General features: G+C 37.0%; 2 protein-coding genes across 3 annotated transcripts in view; one reads left to right on the top strand and one right to left on the bottom strand.

The window, feature by feature from the left end:
* Positions 1–20,661, bottom strand: part of rbfox3b (RNA binding fox-1 homolog 3b) — a 329,672-nt gene that overhangs the window by 233,519 nt on the left and 75,492 nt on the right. The gene's annotated exons all lie outside the window — the stretch shown is intronic.
* Positions 11,051–13,636, top strand: LOC120476248 (uncharacterized). Its single transcript, XM_039667228.2, has 4 exons — positions 11,051–11,217; positions 11,481–11,617; positions 12,440–12,604; positions 12,677–13,636. Exons 1-4 carry the CDS (start codon positions 11,102–11,104, stop codon positions 13,345–13,347), a joined length of 1,089 nt encoding a protein of 362 aa, XP_039523162.2. The 5' UTR covers positions 11,051–11,101; the 3' UTR covers positions 13,348–13,636.

Genomic DNA, 20,661 nt, shown 5'->3' with positions numbered 1-20,661 from the left:
TGTTTCCATTGTAGTGTCTGTGCTTGTATTTTTATCCGCCTCAGGTGACATCTTGCTGTTTACATCGTTTTTTTTTAATGCTATATCTCAATATTCACATTAAAATAGGTGGTTGGTTGGCAACATAGATAGTGACTGAATCGTGACAAGAATACACACATACACTAACGCTCACACAAACACTCACGGCAGTTGTGTACAATACAATGTTTTTGTCAGTTTAAATTGTTTTCTTTTTAAACATTATTTGTTCTTTAGTGGCACTCTTGTATGTACATTTAATGGCGTGTGGATCTTATTTCAGCAAATTACTGTATTCCCAACTAGAGTTACAACTCACCCCAATAGTTGACATAGCCTAGGTTGTAACAATGGAAGTCTTTGTGTTTGACATTAACTCACATAATCTGTGATCGTGTTGAACATCTCAAATCGAGAAATATTTGACAATTGTGGCTACTGTATCCAATTTTGAGAGATCTGGCAGAAACCACTGAGTAAACGATGTTCAAACTAAAAAGATTACTTCCATACTCTGTCTCCCTTTAATATAAATTAAAAAACATTGCATTTTTCTTTAAAAAAAAAAAAAAAAAAAACTCACATTGTTTATACCAGAGATAAAAAGTTACAAATATATTTATCTTCAGACAAAATTTCTGAACTGAAACCAAAACAGAAATGATCAAGTTAACTGAGAGGATCTTGTCAAGTTGCAGCTTTGCAGTTCGAACACACAACTAAACTACTTATAACTTAGGTTCAACGTGGAAAATTTTATTAATCGCCTTTTTATTTCCAATTTGAGACCAGCTTGTAACAAAAGTTAAAAAACGAGACCTTCAGCGACTTCCCGGGGTTTGTTTATGAGTGTTTTATGGGTCGGTTTTGCCGGAAAAATCAAAACATTCTGTCGAGAGCGGCTAGCCTCTTCCGGTCAACGATACATGAAATTAATGCCCACAAAGTTTGGGATAATGCTAAAGAGGTATTACAGTCATATGTGTCATCCAAAAAAAAGCATTCATTCAAACTCTCATATTGTCTTTCAAACTATCACACTGTAATTGTTTTTACCTCATCATCTGTCGTCGACATGATACGGTGAATCGCAGAGCTTGTTCAAACATATGATGCTTTCTGGACTGGCGTTTCCTCACCGCTGTCATTTTTGTTGTGTTTATTTATTTTTGGCATCGGGACAGCGCGAAACTCATATTTACATAATAAACCGTCGCTCACGGCAGCGTGGACGGCGTCGGGGTGTTCAGGATCCCTGAAAAAGTATTTCCAGCTTCTGTTTATTTTTTAAGAGAAGGACGAAAAAGATCTTCGCGTGTGAGTAACGTTACATCAGGCCTTGAAACAAGTCCAGTCTCTGGTACACACGAGCTGCAGTTCATTTAACGGCCACCGTGCGTGCTTTAAGAGACCGACATGAATGAGTTCAAGACTAATTCCCAATTTCCCATGTGTTTGTCATTTAACATTAAATGATGAATGAATAATTTATATATGACAAATACCTTTTTAAGGCACATCTGTTTATATCTTTTAATTTTTTTAAGTCAACATGTGGGAAAAATAAAGCTTTTAATGTTTGATATATTGTTGTTTGTAATATGCTTTAAGACAAATCATGTGCAAATTTGACAGCATTGCTGAGTATTTTCTCCTTAAAACTGTGGCGAAGACAGTCTAAAAACACGGTTTGAAAACGTTGGTGTTTCTGATCTTACAAACCAATCAGATCAACCAAACCAATGATCGTCAACCAGTGGATCTCTGAGCAGAGTGAGTGGAGGCGGGGCTCATTTGCATATTCATAGAACCGTGTATAATATATGAGGCAAGCGTGTAGAGTTACATTCAAGCTATTTTAAAGTCCCCGTGAACCGGAAGTTGCAAACTATTTTTCTCCAGTGCTGTGACGTATTTCCAAGTGAAACGGAATATTGAACAGAGGGCAGGGTTTTACTCTATCGCTCCTCCTCTCCATCTCTCGCTCATAGCAAACTAACGGTTTGAGGGGAGTGGTTAAGCGTTTCCCCACCCAAGCTGTGAAACGTACGTCATCAGAAAAAGAAACCGTTCCAGACCGGAAGTAACTTTTCAGATTTTGATTAAAGATTACCAAGGTAAAACATTTTTTTAATATAATTACTTGCACAGATTAATTGTTCACCACAAGTCTAGTAATATGCGCTAACAAAGTAAATAGGTTCAATTTTGATTTCACGGGGACTGGCATGAAGAAAAAGGATAATTCAAGGATATTTCACTTCATTTTGATGATCAAAATTTTCAAGGGATAAAATTATTGACCACAGGGAACTTTAGTTTAACACTATTTGCATGCGTATTTTACTATCATGCAAACCCAAATACACATTTAGGCTACACTACAGTGTAATGTTGAAATGTTTCACTCATTTACTAAAAAACTCAAATAAAATCGTTGTTAGAAACTGAACACACATCTGAATACTGTCTCGGTGTAGACAGCAATCTTGATTTTAATGGATTTATTTGCTTTTGACGCGACGCTCACATCCAGTCTAGGCAAATGTTAGCCGGTAAGCATCTGGGCCCCGTTTCAATAAGGAGGTTCAACCAACTCTGAGTTAAAGCTTGAACTCTGAGTTGACTTACCCTGAGATGGGAAACTCTGAGTTTTCGGTTTCAGAACAGCTGAAATGAGTTAGTTTAATCAACTCTGAGTTGACTGACTCTGAGTTAAGCGCATGCACCACAACTATAAAAAGCCATTATCAATGGAGCGCAGATATTATGAGTCACCATGGCAACAGCGCCAGACAAAAAGAGGTGTTGGGTGTAATTATTACCAAGTAATCTAAATATTGTTATTTAATTAAAGGGATTACTCTTCTGTAATTTAAAATAAAATAATATGCATATGATTACATTAAATATGGCTACTGCATACTATAGACCAATTCAGTATACAACAATAGTGGATTTAACATACATTTTAAAAGGTATATTTTTTATGTAACCTTCTCCCTCTACACACTTTGATCAATTCAAGAATAATTCATGCAATTGTATATTAATTTGAAAGCATTAAAAGTGCAGTTTCTTGTCTCTCCTCGTATTAATCAAGTGGTTGAGGTTGATATAGGATTTAGTAATATGTAGCCTATACTTTCTAGAGATAGTAATTATTACATTAATCTAACTACACCGTTGAAGATGTCATATGTTTTTTAATAATTCATAACTATTTTAGAGTAACTTACTGTTATAATATCAGAAGTGAAACTGGAAGAATGTTATTCAACCTAAAGTAGGCTACTACTTTGATACATTTTTACTTAAGTAAAAGTAAAAATACCAGTCTAAAAATATACTCAAGTAAAAAGTAGTTAAATTAAAACATGAGTAAAAGTTGCTGAGTAACTTGTTTAACAGTGGGGGTGGGGTGGGGGACTCCCCCATGTGGGGAGAGTTTCACAGTATGAGAACCGTCTCAGAAAATATTACGGTTTATTATTAATATAAACTGCAGTCTTAAATTACAGTTATTATTATCATCAGTTAAAATGACGGTTAAATAAATTAAACATTTGTTCAATAAAACATATGTAATCAACTAACTTCAATAATTGATTATGAATAAGATTAACATCTTATTTTTTATCATTAATAGCTTATTGAATTATGTTTGAAAAATTAATTGAGTTCTATTAAATGTTTTTTATTCTATTTTTTTAATGATTTAATAGAAATATATTATCAAAAACAGGGGTAATCAAATAAAAGTTTAGCAAACGTTTTAATCCTTTTATTTTTTGGCAAAGTGCTGCAAAACAGATTTAGTCAATTAAACCATGGACAAACAATATATATGCTTAAAGAATGTGTAAATACATTTAGTATTATTGTTGGTGCTTAAACAGCACTTCCTCTTTAAAAAAGGGGAGGAGACCGCAAGAAACTCTGGGTTTACTGAAGAAAACCTGCTCCCGACCAGGTTAGGTTCACAGAGTAAGTTACCATGGTAACTGATTCTGAGTATAAGTTACCTCTCTTTCAGAAACGGGCTTGACTTACTCTGCTTTCTCGGGTTTGATATACCCCCCTTTCTGAAACGGAAAACCCAGAGTTTCCCTCATTTCAGGGTTAACATACTCAGAGTTTTCACTTAACCTCCTTTCTGAAACAGGCCCCTGAACGCTAGTGGGTGGGGGTGATGATGTATAACTATTGGTCAATGTCTTGCTCTGGAGGCAGTCATATGCAAATGTTTTTGCCCATGTGACATTATCACAGATCCTGCAATATCAGAAGAACAAGGTGTTTTTAGAGCTTGCTTGAATGAATGTTTTGTTTATAATGAGCAGCATGTTTTAAAGACTCTTATATGTCAAAAGATTGCTGATATTCATGTCATGACCCCTTTAACATGTATTCACACAAAAAAATTTGTAATAAATTGTAATATTATTCAACTGGTTTTACTGTATTTTGAATCAAATAAATGCACGAGACTTCTATCAAAAATATTTTTTTAAATTTTACCGACCCCAAATCTTTGAACATATGTGTACATTTTTCTAATGTCTACATTTTTAAAGTTATACATACTCTATCTTTATATGGTCTAGTAACAAAATATGAACACTTCACGTATGTCGACGGCTATACATACAATACATGTGAGAAGTATAGTGTACTGTATAGTGTACTACTGATATGCATCTTAACAGCCTCCTGGGCTGGACTGCGCAGTTTGAAGACCAAACACCTGCGCACACACACACACACACACACACACACACACACACAATTTCTTCCCTAGTGTAACTCATTAGCAGTCTGGCACAGTGAAATCACAGAAGCCGAATAAACAGAAGGGAAGTTGTGAACGGCTCAGACGTACAGTGTTTACATGTGAAATCCCTCAGGAGCAACGCAACTATTTGTCATCCCAAGAGCTTTCCTGTAGGAAAACACACTCTGATCTGATCCGGAGAGACTATAGCTTATAGTGGTTCTCAATGAGGGGCCGGGAAAAGTATTGAGATGAATACCTTTTTATTTAAAAAAAATAACTTTGCAACATGTCATCTTATTCCAACGCTAAAATATAAGTTTCTTAGTGTTAGATTGCCTTAAGTGGACAATTAAAATAGGGGGTTACCCATACTTCTTTTTATATATACATATAAACCAGGCTGAGGTACCTGTTTTTTGCTGAAATTAATTCACCAGCTGTTAGATAAAACCATCATTTCAGCACTAAAAACACTTTCGTATTTCCTGACATGGGAAGAGTTTTAAGAAGCACAAAGCCACCGTGACAATGTCTCAAACTTTCTAGACAAACTCGCATCTTCATCTGAACGCAGAACACACACAAGTTTCTGCGCTTGTAGTTGAAATCTGCCGAAGCTCGACAGAAGAGCGCGCTCTGAGCTTTACCTCATTTCACCGCGGTAACTAAGCAAGAGGAAGATCGTTCTGCCGCTTTTTAAAGGAGAGGAGGAGCAAACAGTGCTGGAGAACTTCCACAACCTCTCCGTAACCTTATTGCAATGGGATTACTGGATAAAAGTCACATTACAACATGCATTACAAAAGACCAATGGGTCTAATTCACTATAGCATGTGGTTTTATCTACATTTGCGAAAAACAACTGAAACCACACATATGCAAAAAAAACACATAGCCCACTCTGGATGTGTGTTAAGATGAAATTCTATACATATATTTCATCTTAAATGTATTTCATCAAATTTGAAAGAGTATAGAGTTACAATTTGAGTTGTGAGATTTCATCCATCGTATAGGCTATATGTGCATATTAAAATTAGATCGATGTTAGTGCAAACACGCGTGAATTTGGGCGAAGATTTCTATATTGTGCGTCCAAATATGAAAATGAGATCCAATTTCTAGCCATCAAAGTATTTCAGAAGAGGTTTGACAGCTGAATATGATAACTAAAAAGGCTTTATAGGTTGTGAGGAAAGCCCTTATATGGAGAGTGGGTGTGGTTTATGCAAATTGCTAAGTTGAGAATGCAGTCACTCACTTAGGACACTTCAAATTCATTATTATTGGAGTGAGGGTAAGAGAAATTAATTAATTGTGTATTAAACCATTTTTTTGTGTGTGAAGTCTACTGTGTGTCCAAATACAAATGAATCCACGCTATTAAAACAGCATTTTGAAGAAAACATTTCATGATGCCAAATTCATTTTTCACAAAATAAGGATGAATATTTTTTTCAAATGATATGTGTATCATGCACTTATCAAATTTTAAAAAAAATCAGTCAAATGTCTAAATGAAGAGTTCAGATGCAAAAGCCTCTAAATGCCATTTGAAATTTTCTTCTTTAATGATGATTTTTTATCAAACTTGTATATTTAAGTTCAGTAATTTCACTTAAATAACAATTAATAGGTAATTATCATTGCCATTTAAGTGAAATCACTGAACTTAAATATACAAGCTTGAAAAAAATGATCATTCTAGAAGAAAATTTCAAATGGCATTTAGAGGCTTTTGCATCTGAATTCTTCAAATTCTAACCTTGAAATCAGGATTTGGTATAAAATAATGTAAAAAATGTAAAAAAAAAAAATGTAAAAATCGACTGAGAATGATTTTTTCAAAAAGCAAAAACGCTACAAATAATAAGTTATATTTTTCTAGAGCAAAACAACACTATTTTTTGAATCAGCGCCCTAAAATTAGGAAGAATCAAGTATTGGATTTCATTCAACGTCAACGAATATGAAGTTGACCCGATTTCTCCAACAGAATATTTTAGAGCAGAGCATAACTGTACATGAGAACTAATAATGATGACAATAGACTTGTGGAACATGAGGAAGTAGTTTCAAACTGGCTTTGCCGATGCTGAGCGCCACAAAGACGTAATGACTGAAAGTTTCTCTTCGCAGAAGCCCTCAGTAACACATCTGCTCGGGGTTTAATCAGGCCCGGTCCACATCAGTGTTTCCCTCCACACACACACACACACACACACTCATCGACTGCGGTGGCGGCGTCTTCCAGCAAATGAAATAACGAGGGGTTTCCATAGTGACTGAATCTGACTCGTGTGAAGGATGAAGCCTGTTCTCCAGGGGTCCCCGGGGAGCCCACAGCTCTACATCTTTCCCTTTCATACTCTCTCTCTCTCTCTCGCGCTCTTCTTCCGTTTCTCTCTCTGGAGCAGCGTGTGCTTTAGTGTGTGAGGGGTAAGTCTGCGTGTTCAAAGCGTCAACTCAAACTCGGCATCATTACCGCATCGGAAGCGCGAGGAAAGGCGTCCGTCTCTCTTCTCTGACCTCCACGTCTCGTTCAATCACTCCACAGTCTCTTTTTTTATTTCACCTTTATTTGTCTTTCGTGAAGGCAACGCACCTGTCAAACCCTCGGTGGAATTGAGAAAAGGAAAACAGATAAAGGAAGAGTGATCAGACAGTCCGGCCTTGGCCATTCAACTGGACTGGATGATCAGATGGACTGGTCATGATTAGGGTTGGGTATCGTTTGAATTTGAACGATTCTGATTCCGATTCCTTGTTTCGATTCCGGTTCCTAACGATTCTCGATTCCGATTCTTTTAAGAGGCAGGGTCAAAAAAGTTTAGCTAACGTTGCTAACCAACGGTCTTTCTGAAGGAAATACTCCTTTTGTCACAAATTTTGCATTTTGCCGAGATTTCGTTATTTTTAGAAAAGTGAAGCCACACTTTGGACCGCCGACGTAAGCTACTCATGTTCGACTCGCCAACACTTCCGGTAGACGCTCCTTCGTTGGTGTTGTTCAGCGGTTTCTTCTTCCGCTCGGCGGACTGTGAATATCGAAACTAGGAATCGAAATTTTAACTTTTGAACGATTCCGGGAAAAACAAAAAGTTAGTCTCGGTTCCAATCGATACTCGATTCTCGATACCCAACCCTAGTCATGATAAAGATTTTACTTATCGTGGAAATAAAACTCAATCTCCAGTCAATCTTGAACTTGATTAAAGTTACACAGATGATCCAACCCGATCTCACGGGAATTCCTATGAATTTTACGAGGTGGCTAATTCGTAACAATTCGTACGACCTCACTCGTACGAATTAGTACGATTTTGCTAAATCGTACATATTTTACGAATTAGCCAATTCGTATGAATTCGTACGATTGACCTACCCCTGACCCCGCCCCTAAACATAACGGTCACGTGGGTTTAGACAAATCGTACAAATTCGTACGAGTGAGGTCGTATGAATTAGTACGAATTAGCCACTTTTGAATCATTCGTACGAATTGGTCGTGGGATAGGGTAGGATGATCTCAACAATGTCTAAAACTGTGCTCAGGTTTGCCAAGATACAAAAGTTTGAAGTCAAAAGTCAAAGTGAACGAATCTTTTCAAGTCAATTTGTTCATTTTGTTCGATTAACAAACCAAATGACATGAAAAAAGATTCGTTCATTTTGATGAACGAGTTCGAACAGGAGAGTCACGAACGCGCATCACAGAACAGAGCAAGGCGACCATTTGAGCTTATAAAACTTAAACTTTGTTATTTATTTATTAAATGAGCGATCGTTTCGCTAGATAAGACCCTTATTCGTCGTCTGGAATCGTTTAAAGCCCTTTGAACAGTTTGTAGTTTGCACTGAAACTGTCTTTTGGACCCCATTGAAGTCCATTATATGGAGATCAACGATCCATAAAATAGATCAAAGAATCAGATGTGATCGTCAACCAGTGGATCTCTGAGCTGAGTGAGTGGAGGCGGGGCTCATTTGCATATTCAAAGTACTGTGCATACTAAATGAGGTAATAAGGGTGTAGAGTTAACTGAAATGTAATGACATAAAATATTTTTAAAAAATAAGTCATTTCAACTAGTTGCAAAAGCAGCATTTTCATTTAGTTCAACTTGATGTCGGCCCAACTAAAAATAAACATGATTAAAAACTATACAGACATTAATCGAATCGGTTAGCCGCATTAAGGCCACTCAAAATATATTTTAAAAATTGATAATATATAACCTTGAAACAAACTTTATATCTCATGCAGTGTTGCTTCTCAATTTTTTTTTCAAGGATAAAATTAAAATATTTTCTAGAAAACAACTCAAAAAATATATGAATTAAAAACGCATTAAGAGTTCTAATCACTTGAATGTTTCCAACAGGGCAGATCCTGTATCTGTCAGAATGACTGAACGCATTGCAGATTATCCAACAGTGTCTTTCAAACTTGGTAAAAAAAAAAAAAAAAAAAAAAAAACAGTAGATGTTTGGTTCCTGCAATCGCTTCGGTTTCTTTCCCTTCGTTACCGTCCATCTTCCTCTCGCTCTCTGCTGTGTTTTCTTGTCACAAATCACCACAGGTGACCGGATCATTGATCCACCGATCCACACACACACACACACGTCAGGAAACAGCTGTCAGACCCACCGAGAGACAGAGAAACACTTATACTATAGAAGCAGAGGAGATATATTTAGCACAGCCATGAAGCGAGCAGAGACGAGTTTCATCAGAAACACAACCGGCGTAATTGTGAGACGCACGTTACTCTGTCCATTGACCTGAACACTCAGACATCGAGTCATTATGAATAATTTATGAACGGCAGAGCATCCAACTCATATTTCATTAGATTCAGCATTCACACACACACTCACACACTCGTTCACGAGACGGAAACATGTCGCGGTGATCTGCTGGGAATACAGCGACTGAGTTAAAAAAGTGACCTCTGCGTGACTCCTCAAAGGGTTAAATGAAGCACACACTACAATACATGAGTGTTAAAGGAGTAGTTCACTTTTAAAACTTTTGCTGGTAATTTACTCACCCCCATGTCATCCAAGATGTCCATGTCTTTCTATCTTCAGTCGAAAAGAAATTAAGGTTTTTGATGAAAACATTCCAGGATTTTTCTCCAAATAATGGACTTTGTTTAAAGCTGCACTGAAAGTCTTTTGGACCTTGAACCGTTTGGTTCCCATTGAAGTCCATTATATGGAGAAAATCCTGGAATGTTTTCATCAAAAACCTTAATTTCTTTTCGACTGAAGAAAGAAAGACGTGGTCATCTTGGATGACATGGGGGTGAAATTATCAGCAATTTTTTTTTTTTAACTACTCCTTTAAGGATGGTGAGCAAACTAATCAATGTTATTTAGTTCAACATGATGAAAAGTTAGAATATGATCTGTAAGTTATTTTATACATTTTTTAGAAAAACCTCTCCCAAATGAAATAAAACAAGGGGGATATTTCAATACAAATACAAATCTAAAAGGGTTTAGTTTAGTGTTAAAGGGATAGTTCAAACCGTTCTTGCCTGTCAGTCATAATGGAGGTCTATGGTCACCACCTCAAAGAGCATGCACATATAGTGTGTGTGTAAATCAATAAATGATAAGCTTTTATAATATGAGTTGTGATATTGATACAAATTATAATATTAAAAATTAATTTGAAATCTTTTAGATCGGTAGAACACTTTGTTGTTGTTGTTTAATGTTAGTTGTGTGCCAATTTCTGAATCTTTTCACAGCATTCCTAAAGCTAAAATACAGAGAAATTATAATGTTAGTTTTTTTTATGAACATTAATGTTTATGTTGTGACCATTAACTGTCAGTTTTTCATTCATTTCAGTGAAAAACAGATGAAGAACATGATTTTTGAACACGCTCTCTCTCTCTCTCTCCCCCAGCAAAAATAATCAAAGTTTTTTGAGACTTCATCTTATCATCCTTTTTTCTACATTCATATTGCATTGCTCTTTGTTACAGTATGTTTTAGCCTATTCTTCAACTCCAGTTCACATACTGTGTAAAAATATGATTATTTTATGTTTCTTTAATACGGTTGTCTATGACAAAAAAGGTTTTTTTTTTTTTGTTTTTGTTTTTTTTTAGATTAATTTCTACCCTGGAGAAAAGCTAGTATCAAGTAAACAAAGATCGCTCAGTAGACAAAATTCAGGAGTGAAGGGGTTAATGCTGCGCTACATCATTGATCTCGGAAGTAGGAAGTCGCAGCTGGGAATTAGATCACACTCGAGTTGACGGAACACAAGTCGGAAAAACCAACATGGAGGCGTCCAAGGAAACCTTTGTTGTGCTTCCAGTTTCGCAATACAAACAACTACAGAACAAATACGAAGTCCACGTAAAAAACATTACTGAAGAAGAAAGGAGGCGCAGAAGGTGGGCTGTTTTTCGGTGTATTTCAAAACGGCATTTCAATCGGTCGTTGACGTTTTGTAACCAGCACTCAAAGGGTGGGGGCTCGTTTTAATAATTCCGATTTTATTTTAGTCTGCAACATGACATATGTAACCCGTATGTTATATTAAATGTGCTTAAACAAGATGATAACTCATTTTAAACTTTGTCTAGCAAAGCCCTTCAAAGTAGTAACTGTACTATGACTGTATTTGTTACTTAAATACAGCTTTCCTCTGACTTAGGATACTGATATCATCTGTGTTGAGATCAACACAGCGACTGATCCTGAAGAATGAGGCTGACGGGGAACTCGGAGAAACCGCAGAGACAACAACATCCCCGACTTCAGAAAGCAAAATGGCTGCTCAGCGCCTCAACAGTACGTTAAGTGAAACTAGGAATATAACGTTAATGTTTAATCGCACTTCTGTCTGTACTATCTCAATCTCAGTGTGCACAGAGTAACTTAACTTACTATCCAAACTCTGTCTGTGGACATGATGATGATGATACTTCGGCATTTTCTGAGCAGAAAACTTGTGATTCGTTCAACTTCAAAACTAATAGTTTTTGAACTGGATCTCACGGAATCGAACTTTAGTTCTGGATTGATGACGCAAGCACGCACGCTAACGGCTCGGCACGCTCCTTACGAAGAGCCAAGAACCGAATCAAAGAACCGGTTCGAAATAAATGAATAAAAAAGAACCGACTCAGAAAGAAACGAATGAGTCTGTTCTAACTGTCGAAGTTTTCTGAGTATTATTATTATCTGTTTAACTTTATAGGCTGATAAATTGAGGTTTTGAAATTGTTCACAGTTTGCCTTGAACATGGAGAGTTGTTTCGTCATGTTTATTCATTTAAATGAACTAGTGAATGAACTAACCCAAAGCATTACAGATGTTATGTTAAAGGGACGGTTCACCTAAAAAAATACTTTCTCACCCTCAAGTTGTTCCAAATCTGTATGAGTTTCTTTCTTCTGTTGAACACAAAAAGAAGATATTTTGAAGAATTTTAACCAAACAGTTGACTTCCATAACACTATGGAAGTCAATGGGGTCCATCAACTGTTTGGTTACCAACAACATTCTTCAAAATGTCTTATTTTGTGTCTTCAACAGAAGAAATAAGCTCATAAAGGTTTGGAACAACATGAGAGTGAGTAAATTATGACAAAAAAATCCCATTTTTCTAGTATATTTGGACAACAACGTGAACATGTTCATGGATCCCGAGAGGAGCACTGCATTCAACGGTCCCTTGTACCAGACGGCAGCAGATCCCACCACATACTACATGAATGAGGACATGACAATCATGATAAACATGGTTGAAGCTGAAGACTTGCATACCGTAAAAGGTTAGATAACAATAATAACAATGTTAGTAATGTCATGTTTGCTAACCTGTTGCTTTTTTCCCGGTGTTTTAGAAAGCCAACAGAAGAACAGTGATGCTGCATCCAACACATTACCATCACTCATCCCACTGCCAGCGAATGATGGCTTCAACAAAGAGCAAACTTTGTTTTTGATCAACCTCATGCGGCAGCACATCGAGAGAGAAGGCGAGGGTCTCCCGAAAACTCTGGAAGAGCTGAACGCACGGCTTAAATCCGCAATGCGCAGTAAAAAGCATCTGTGGAGAGACGCTGCGGATAAGTTGTCCAGCCATTTCTTGCAGTCTTTCTGCCCTGACAAAGTGGCCAGGAAGTGGAACACACTTATAGAGGCCTACAAAAAAATTAAAGATAGCAATAAACCTAGAGAGAAGGGGAGTATCCGCTTCAAGTTTTATACGGAAATGGACGCTCTTCTGGAAAGGCAGCAAGAAGTGGTTTTTCCTGTCGTCGGGACATCAGTTGGTCTGAAGGTGCGCAGACCTGAAGCATTAGGACAGTGTAGCAGTGACACCACGTTGAGTTCGCCGACTTCCCCAGCAACACCGCCTCTGAAGCGTCAAAGGGTGGACTGTGAACTGATGCAGTTTTTGCAGGACTCGGAGGAAGCATGTCAGCGGCGTCATGAGGAGACTCTAGCGCAACTACGCTCTGCTCAGCAGGGTTTCGAGACTCTCATGACAAAATTGCTGGACAAATTGTAATCGTTTTGTCATTTAAAGTTGTGCAAATGTTGTGTATGTAACTTATTTGGAGATCTTTAAGAGAAACTGTTATATGTATAACTGTTTTGATGTTCCACAAGTGACATTTTATTTTATTTTTTGTTTATGCGACAAAGAATGTTTTGTACAAAGTACATTTGAACAGTTTTTTTTTTTTTTTTTTAAAGAGTCATATTTTTTACATGGTGTCAGATTCTATGTCTTGTGATAGCAGATGATTGTTTGGATTTTCCTATAAAGTTCATACAATAAAGACTAAATTAATGAATTAATTTTAGTTTTTTTTTATTTAAGTTTATTTGCATTTTTAAGTGCAGAAGTCATCAACTCATACACTGTAAAAAAAATATTGTTGGTTTAACTTAAAAAAGTAAGTAACCCGGGTTGCCTTAAAATTTTAAGTTGATTGAACTGGAAAAAGTGAGTTAATACAATGAAGGAGATTGATTTAACCATCAGAAACTCAAAATAATAAGTTATCTCAACTAAATAAATTATTATAAAGTTGATTTGACAAAAGAAAATATGTTGTGATAACAAACATATTGTGTATTGTTCAAAAAGTGGAAATATAAAACATTCAAATACAAGACAGTTTGAAATATTCTTTTAACATTTACAACATAACCTGAATAAATCCTGAATAAATAAAAAAAATATAAAGTGAAAATAGCAGTATTTTATTTGCTATAAGTGTAAATGATTTTTAGATGCTATTTATATTTAGTACAAATAGTGGCAGATATGAATGTTATCCCTGTGATATGCTGATAACAGATATCCCTGGCTGGGATAAGAACCGGTCGAGAGTGAGGAGTCGGGATGTAGAAAACTGTCGAGGTAACTAGGTGAGTGAGTGTGTGTGTTTATATATATTTATATATATATATATAGAGAGAGAGAGTACGGAAGCCCTGAACCGCAACCTAAAAAAAAAAAAAAAGTCAGTAAAAAAAAAAAAATCTGTAAAAAAAAAAAAAAAAATCTAGCATTTCGAGATTAAAGTCGAAATGTTTCGAGATTAAAGTCGAAATGTTTCGAGATTAAAGTCGAAATGTTTCGAGATTAAAGTCGGAATGTTTCGAGATTAAAGTCGAAATGTTTCGAGATTAAAGTCGAAATGTTTCGAGATTAAAGTCGAAATGTTTCGAGATTAAAGTCGAAACATTGTGCATTCATAACAGTGCGCGTCCACTGGCTCAGAGCGCGCAGCGCGCGTGTGTGAAGTCGAACTGCCATGGATAAACACAAAATAGTAGCTTTTTACTTTTATCTGAATTACTTATCTTACTTTATCGTTATAAAATATAATGCGCCGGAATAGACTTTAGCCTATAGGAAAACCAACACGGAAAACACTTTTCAGACTGGATGGAGAATTCCAGCTTTATGAATGAATGAATGAATGAATGAATAGGGCATTTATAGCGCTTTCATATATGCCTACACTCAAAGTGCTTTACAATCATATCAGAGAATCTCTCCTCAACCATAAGTGGTTATTAAATCTTAGGAAATCACAGGATCCGGCCAAATGATTGGATACAGAATGATGCACTTAAAATGTATACAGAGCGGTACGTTGAAGAGGGAGACCGAACAGTTACTACTGTTGTGTTCTCGACCCAGATAGTGTTGACTAGACGAGCACGAAAACACCTCAGAAACACTGCCACTAGCACGTGTGACGTGTGTAGATTTTGTTGAAAGCCCGGATAAAAGTAAAAAGCTACTATTTTGTGTTTATCCATGGCAGTTCGACTTCACACACACACACCAGTGGACGCGCACTGTTATGAATGCACAATGTTTCGACTTTAATCTCGAAACATTTCGACTTTAATCTCGAAACATTTCGACTTTAATCTCGAAACATTCCGACTTTAATCTCGAAACATTTCGACTTTAATCTCGAAACATTTCGACTTTAATCTCGAAACATTTCGACTTAAATCTCGAAACATTCCGACTTTAATCTCGAAACATTTCGACTTTAATCTCGAAACATTCCGACTTTAATCTCGAAACATTTCGACTTTAATCTCGAAACATTTCGACTTTAATCTCGAAACATTTCGACTTTAATCTCGAAACATTCCAAATTTAATCTCGAAACATTCCGACTTTAATCTCGAAACATTCCGACTTTAATCTCGAAACATTTCGACTTTAATCTCGAAACATTTCGACTTTAATCTCGAAATGCTAGATTTTTTTTTTTTTTTTTTACAGATTTTTTTTTTTTTACAGATTTTTTTTTTTTTAGGTTGCGGTTCAGGGCTTCCGTAAGAGAGAGATTTTTTCTCCAATATATTATTACAGTATCAACTGAGGGAACTTTAACTGGGCTCAGACCTTGACTGCTCTTTCATACTGTTTTACTGCAATTTCATCATGAGATATTCAAACTGCAAAGCGCAAGATTATCTCCAATGTGCCCGCGTCTGTGGCCTTATCTTCTCCAGAGTCCTGCAAGATGAATCTTCAGAGTCTGTGGACGACCTGCGGTTACTGACACATGAACCAGAAGCTTAAAAAACTCATTAAACTTTATCGTAGAAACACACCGGTTATCTTACAAATGTCCCTTTGCCCGTTCAGAGAATGAAAGTGCTTTCACGCCGCTGAACAGAAAACACATTCATTCTCATTTCAGGTTCAGGCTGGACAAATAAATCGCTGTTTCTGCCACCAGAAAAAGCAGTTATTTAATCTAGACAATAGATTTCTGATTACAAACAGAAGAAGAAACAGTGACATATCTTCAGATGGTACAGAATTGCTATTTTACAGCATTATAAAACCAACAAAGTGGGTTCAAATCTCTCTCTCACACACACACACATCTACGTCCATTGTCTCTGTGCATCTCTAACCACTGTAAGACAAGCTACATCTGATTTTGTCAGTGTTTTTGATTAGAAACTGTCAGTGAATCAACCAACACTAAGTAAATAGCCCAAAACACCAAACAACTCAAAGCACAGAGAGGAATCAGCATGGGAATGAACAACCACACTTACCTGATCACCGTTCACCTGACAGCAAATCGAATGCCTCATCGACATCAGTCACATCCTGCCCTTCAAAATAAAACTCTCGTAAACACAAATAAAGGCCCTGATTTTAATGTTCCGCCAAGAACGTTTTATACACTGTGTCCTGGAAAATATTCAGCAGCACAACTGTTTTCAACATTGATAACATTCAGAAATGTTTCTTGAGGTTCAGATCATCATATTAGACTTATTTCTGAAGCATCATGTGACACTAGAGTTGATGCTAATTCAGCTTTGATCACAGGAATAAAATACATTTTAACGTAAGCCTATATTCACAGAAAACATATTAATAGTATTTCAAAAATTACCGTTTTTACTGTATTTTTCATCACATAAATGCTGACTAGGTGAGACTTCACAGCTAACAAAAAACGTCCCCAGAACGTCCTCGGAACGTCCCTTAGCGAACGTTATAAACCGGACCAAATGCGGACGTCCTCGGAACGTCCCCCCGCGAACTTTATGAACCGGACCAAATGCGGACCTAAGTAGACGTTCACAACGGAGGACGTCCCCAGTTTGCTGGGTTTAGTAGAAAACCAGTGTGATTTCTGGGGTTGTTTTGCTGGAGAACTCATTGGGTTAAAGTGTCTCTGTTGAATAAATGGTAAAAACATCACTTTACTTTGAGCGTTGACGTTTACACAGACACCAAACCCGCAGCCATGACAACATCACCACGGTTACCACACGGTGGTGGCAGTTGACGTGCCAAATGTCATCCTTTAAAAGCTGAATGTTAACTGGGCGGACAAGCGCTGAAAAGGTGTGTGTTTGAGAGTAGGAGGCGGATTTCCATCTGATTATCCTAATGGCTGAAAATAGCACAAGTGAAGCCAACGCTGACAGAAGAGACACGCGAGGAACAGGACGCTGGGAGATAGTTAGCATTAGCCGCTTTCTCCTAGACTGATTTATCACTTTTACTGACAGTTTGAAGATAACATCACGTGATGCTGTAGAGGACGAGGTCGTCAGACAGCTCATATATTTAAAATCATACATTTCATGGGTCATATCATGAAAAAAGACATTTGATGTACTATATGTGAAATCACACATAAAAAACTAACATCATGTCTGTTGTGGAGGACAAGGTCGTCTTGAGAGCTTGAGATCGACTTAAAAAAACATGACCTCATCAACATATGGCAACATATTTGCATATCAGCACCGTAAGCATATTTATTAAGTATTAAGATTGTTTTTGGTGAAAAAAGGCATTATAAGAGCAAAATTCGGTGCTGTAACACACCGGTTCATCAACCTGTAGGCTAGCCTATAATTGATTTGTACATTTACTGCTATTGGTGAATTTTGAGTAGCCTGTGAAATAATATTGTTAGAACATTATCCCCCAACATTCCTATAAAGTTTTAAGTGGGACGTTTCCTACCAGGCACTGGATGTGGAAAACTTCACAAACAGCAATACCAGCCTTCCCAGACAGCAAACTGACATTGAATCAACGTGGAAACGACGTCTCTCATGACATTGAAACAACGTTGATTTGCTCATTGAATTAACGTTGAACCAACGTCAGACGCGGCATTCTTCAAAGCTAAATGAAATCGAAAATTGGTTTGCTTTCATAACGTTGAAACAACGCGTTGATTTCAAGTTGATTTTCCGTTAGTTTTGAAGAATGACGCATCTGACGTTGGTTCAACGTTAATTCGATGAGCAAAACAATGTCAGATCAACGTTGTTTCGATGTCATATTTCCACGTTGATTCAATGTCAGTTTGCTATCTGGGTTACCACTTAACACAGTGTCCCAGACAGCAAACTGACATTGAATCAACGTGGAAACGACGTCTCTCATGACATTGAAACAACGTTGATTTTGCTCATCGAATTAACGTTGAACCAACGTCAGACGCGGCATTCTTCAAAGCTAAATGAAAATCGAAAATTGGTTTGCTTTCATAACGTTGAAACAACGCGTTGATTTCAAGTTAATTTTCCGTTAGTTTTGAAAGAATGACGCGTCTGACGTTGGTTCAACGTTCAGCAAAACAATGTCAGATCAACGTTGTTTCGATGTCATATTTCCACGTTGATTCAATGTCAGTTTGCTATCTGGGTTGACTTTATTTATATATTCTGGGAACAAAAATGACCACTGCTCTGATACTGGTCAAGAACTGGGTCAGAAATGGTGCTGGTTCAAAGTTAGTTCAACTTGAGAACCTTCTCAGAGTTTGTTTGTTTTTCCACTGACTAGAGAGCCCAACGCCGTTGTCACGGTGTACGTCGCCATACGTCTTAGCTTTCTCATTCCCATCGTGTTGTTGGTCACAATAACCCCAACCCCAGCCCCAAATGTAATGTGGTTCTAGTCCAGCAAATATTTGGTGCCGCTTTGGAACCATTTGTTTTGGCCGAGAACCGGTTCTTTGGCTGTCAAAACACAAAGAACCAGTTCGCGAGTAGGCACAGGCTCCGAACCAAAAGCTTTCAAAATGCTTTGTTGGAAAAAGAGTGTGTGTGCGCTAAATGCAGGACAAATTCAGAGCTTGAATTACCTTACTTGGTCTTCACGTCACGTCACTAAAAATAAAACTAGCCTCTGAAAACACTACCAGAACACAAACTGGGTGAATGTTGTAAGACGCATCAAAGACTGAGTGATTGATTGGAAGGGAAACGCGAGTGAATGCGCGTACGCACGCTCCAAACTTGTCTTAACAAGCTAATTAAATCTGATGTTCTTTACAACACTCCCTGCTTGTTTATTTGTGTTCCACCGAGCAGCTGAAATTACACACACACACACACACACACACAGCAAAGACTGAACTTCTGATCCAGCTTCTTCTGCCGCTCTTAATGAGTTTGGCCCACAGTGACGGGAGCACGCCGGTCCACACGAGCGATTGAAAGTCTGGATCTGGGATTATGGTAATAACTGAAACTAAAACTATATATATATATATATATATACGTATATGTATATATGATTGAATAAGAACAATTCTGGATGGACTTTTGCAGTTACATTAAATCAACCGCGTTTGATTTGAAATGATCATGAAAAATCACATGAACACAATGTCTTTATCCGTGGCCTTTGCACCAAACACGACTCAGGGATTCTCACCACCATCATTTGTTCTCATCATCCTCGTGAAACACTGGATAAGTGAACCTATTTCCACAGATCTGCTCTGTTTCTGGACGAACGGGCCCGTCCGTTCTCATCCTGTAATTCGGGGAGTTTTGAGCGGCGGCCAATTCTGTCTCACTCAGCGTTTGCATTATTCATGCGTGTATTTATTAGCACTCTGAGGTACAATTAGAGCGGCTCTGATTCTGAATTTGCTTATGTGTGTAAAAACTTTTACTGCCAAAATTTACATAAACAAATCAAGCACAGAGCAACATCCTCTGACCCAAAACCGCATCAGACACTCAGTGTTTTTCGTGCTTTATATCTGTTCGTTAGTGATCATTTGCAACAACAAGCTAAAGAGAGACTTTTCGATATCAGCATTCATGTAATTATTTATGGGTCAGTCTCAAACTCACTTCATGAAACCTCTCCAATTGTGAATGTTTAAACAGAAGGCAAACATCTAAAACAGTGTTTCTCAAAGTTCAACATGACTTAAAATAATGAACAGGTAAAACAACAGATTAACCAGAATTCACACATTTTAAAAGTGTTTTATAGATCAAATAAAACATATATATATATATATATATATATATATATATATATATATATATATATATATATATATTAGTAATATACTGTAACTTTAATACTATTTTTTATATTTTTAATTAAAATCAAATATAGTGCATCTCAAAGTGCTTCACATGTCAGAATCTATCAGAATTCAGAATTTTGGCTCCGTCATCTTGGCTGAGACCAGTGTTGTAGTACTCGAGACTCGGACTCGTCTCGGACTCGGTCTGGAGACCATATTTTAATGGACTCGGTCTTGTCATGGACTCGTGTCCATTTGGACTCGGAATTGACTCGTACTCGAACATTTTTTTTTTTTAGGACTCGGAATTATTCCAGAGTCCACTCGAGTTCAATTCAAAATATTTTTCATGATTATTAATGTATGTTAATAAAATATTTCTTTAAATTGACTGACACGCCTAGTGATTGGTGATTTTCTAGTGCGCAACTGCGCATGACAAATTGTAATAAAATTACTTTTAACACCACCTACTATGTGGCCTTTTTACCCTAAACTGATCATATTTTTTAAAC

This window comes from Pimephales promelas, chromosome 3 (assembly GCF_988280905.1).
Source record: "Pimephales promelas chromosome 3, fPimPro1.hap1.1, whole genome shotgun sequence".
Taxonomy (NCBI): Eukaryota; Metazoa; Chordata; class Actinopteri; order Cypriniformes; family Leuciscidae; genus Pimephales; species Pimephales promelas.
Note: the sequence above shows the minus strand (reverse complement) of the source record. Positions and strands in the feature narration are given on the sequence as shown.

Coding starts and splice junctions, on each gene's coding strand:
- LOC120476248 (XM_039667228.2), top strand. CDS start 11,102: ATGGAGGCGTCCAAGGAAACCTTTGTTGTGCTTCCAGTTTCGCAATAC. Junction 11,618..12,439: donor GGCTGCTCAGCGCCTCAACA/GTACGTTAAGTG, acceptor CCATTTTTCTAG/TATATTTGGACAACAACGTG. Junction 12,605..12,676: donor AGACTTGCATACCGTAAAAG/GTTAGATAACAA, acceptor CCGGTGTTTTAG/AAAGCCAACAGAAGAACAGT.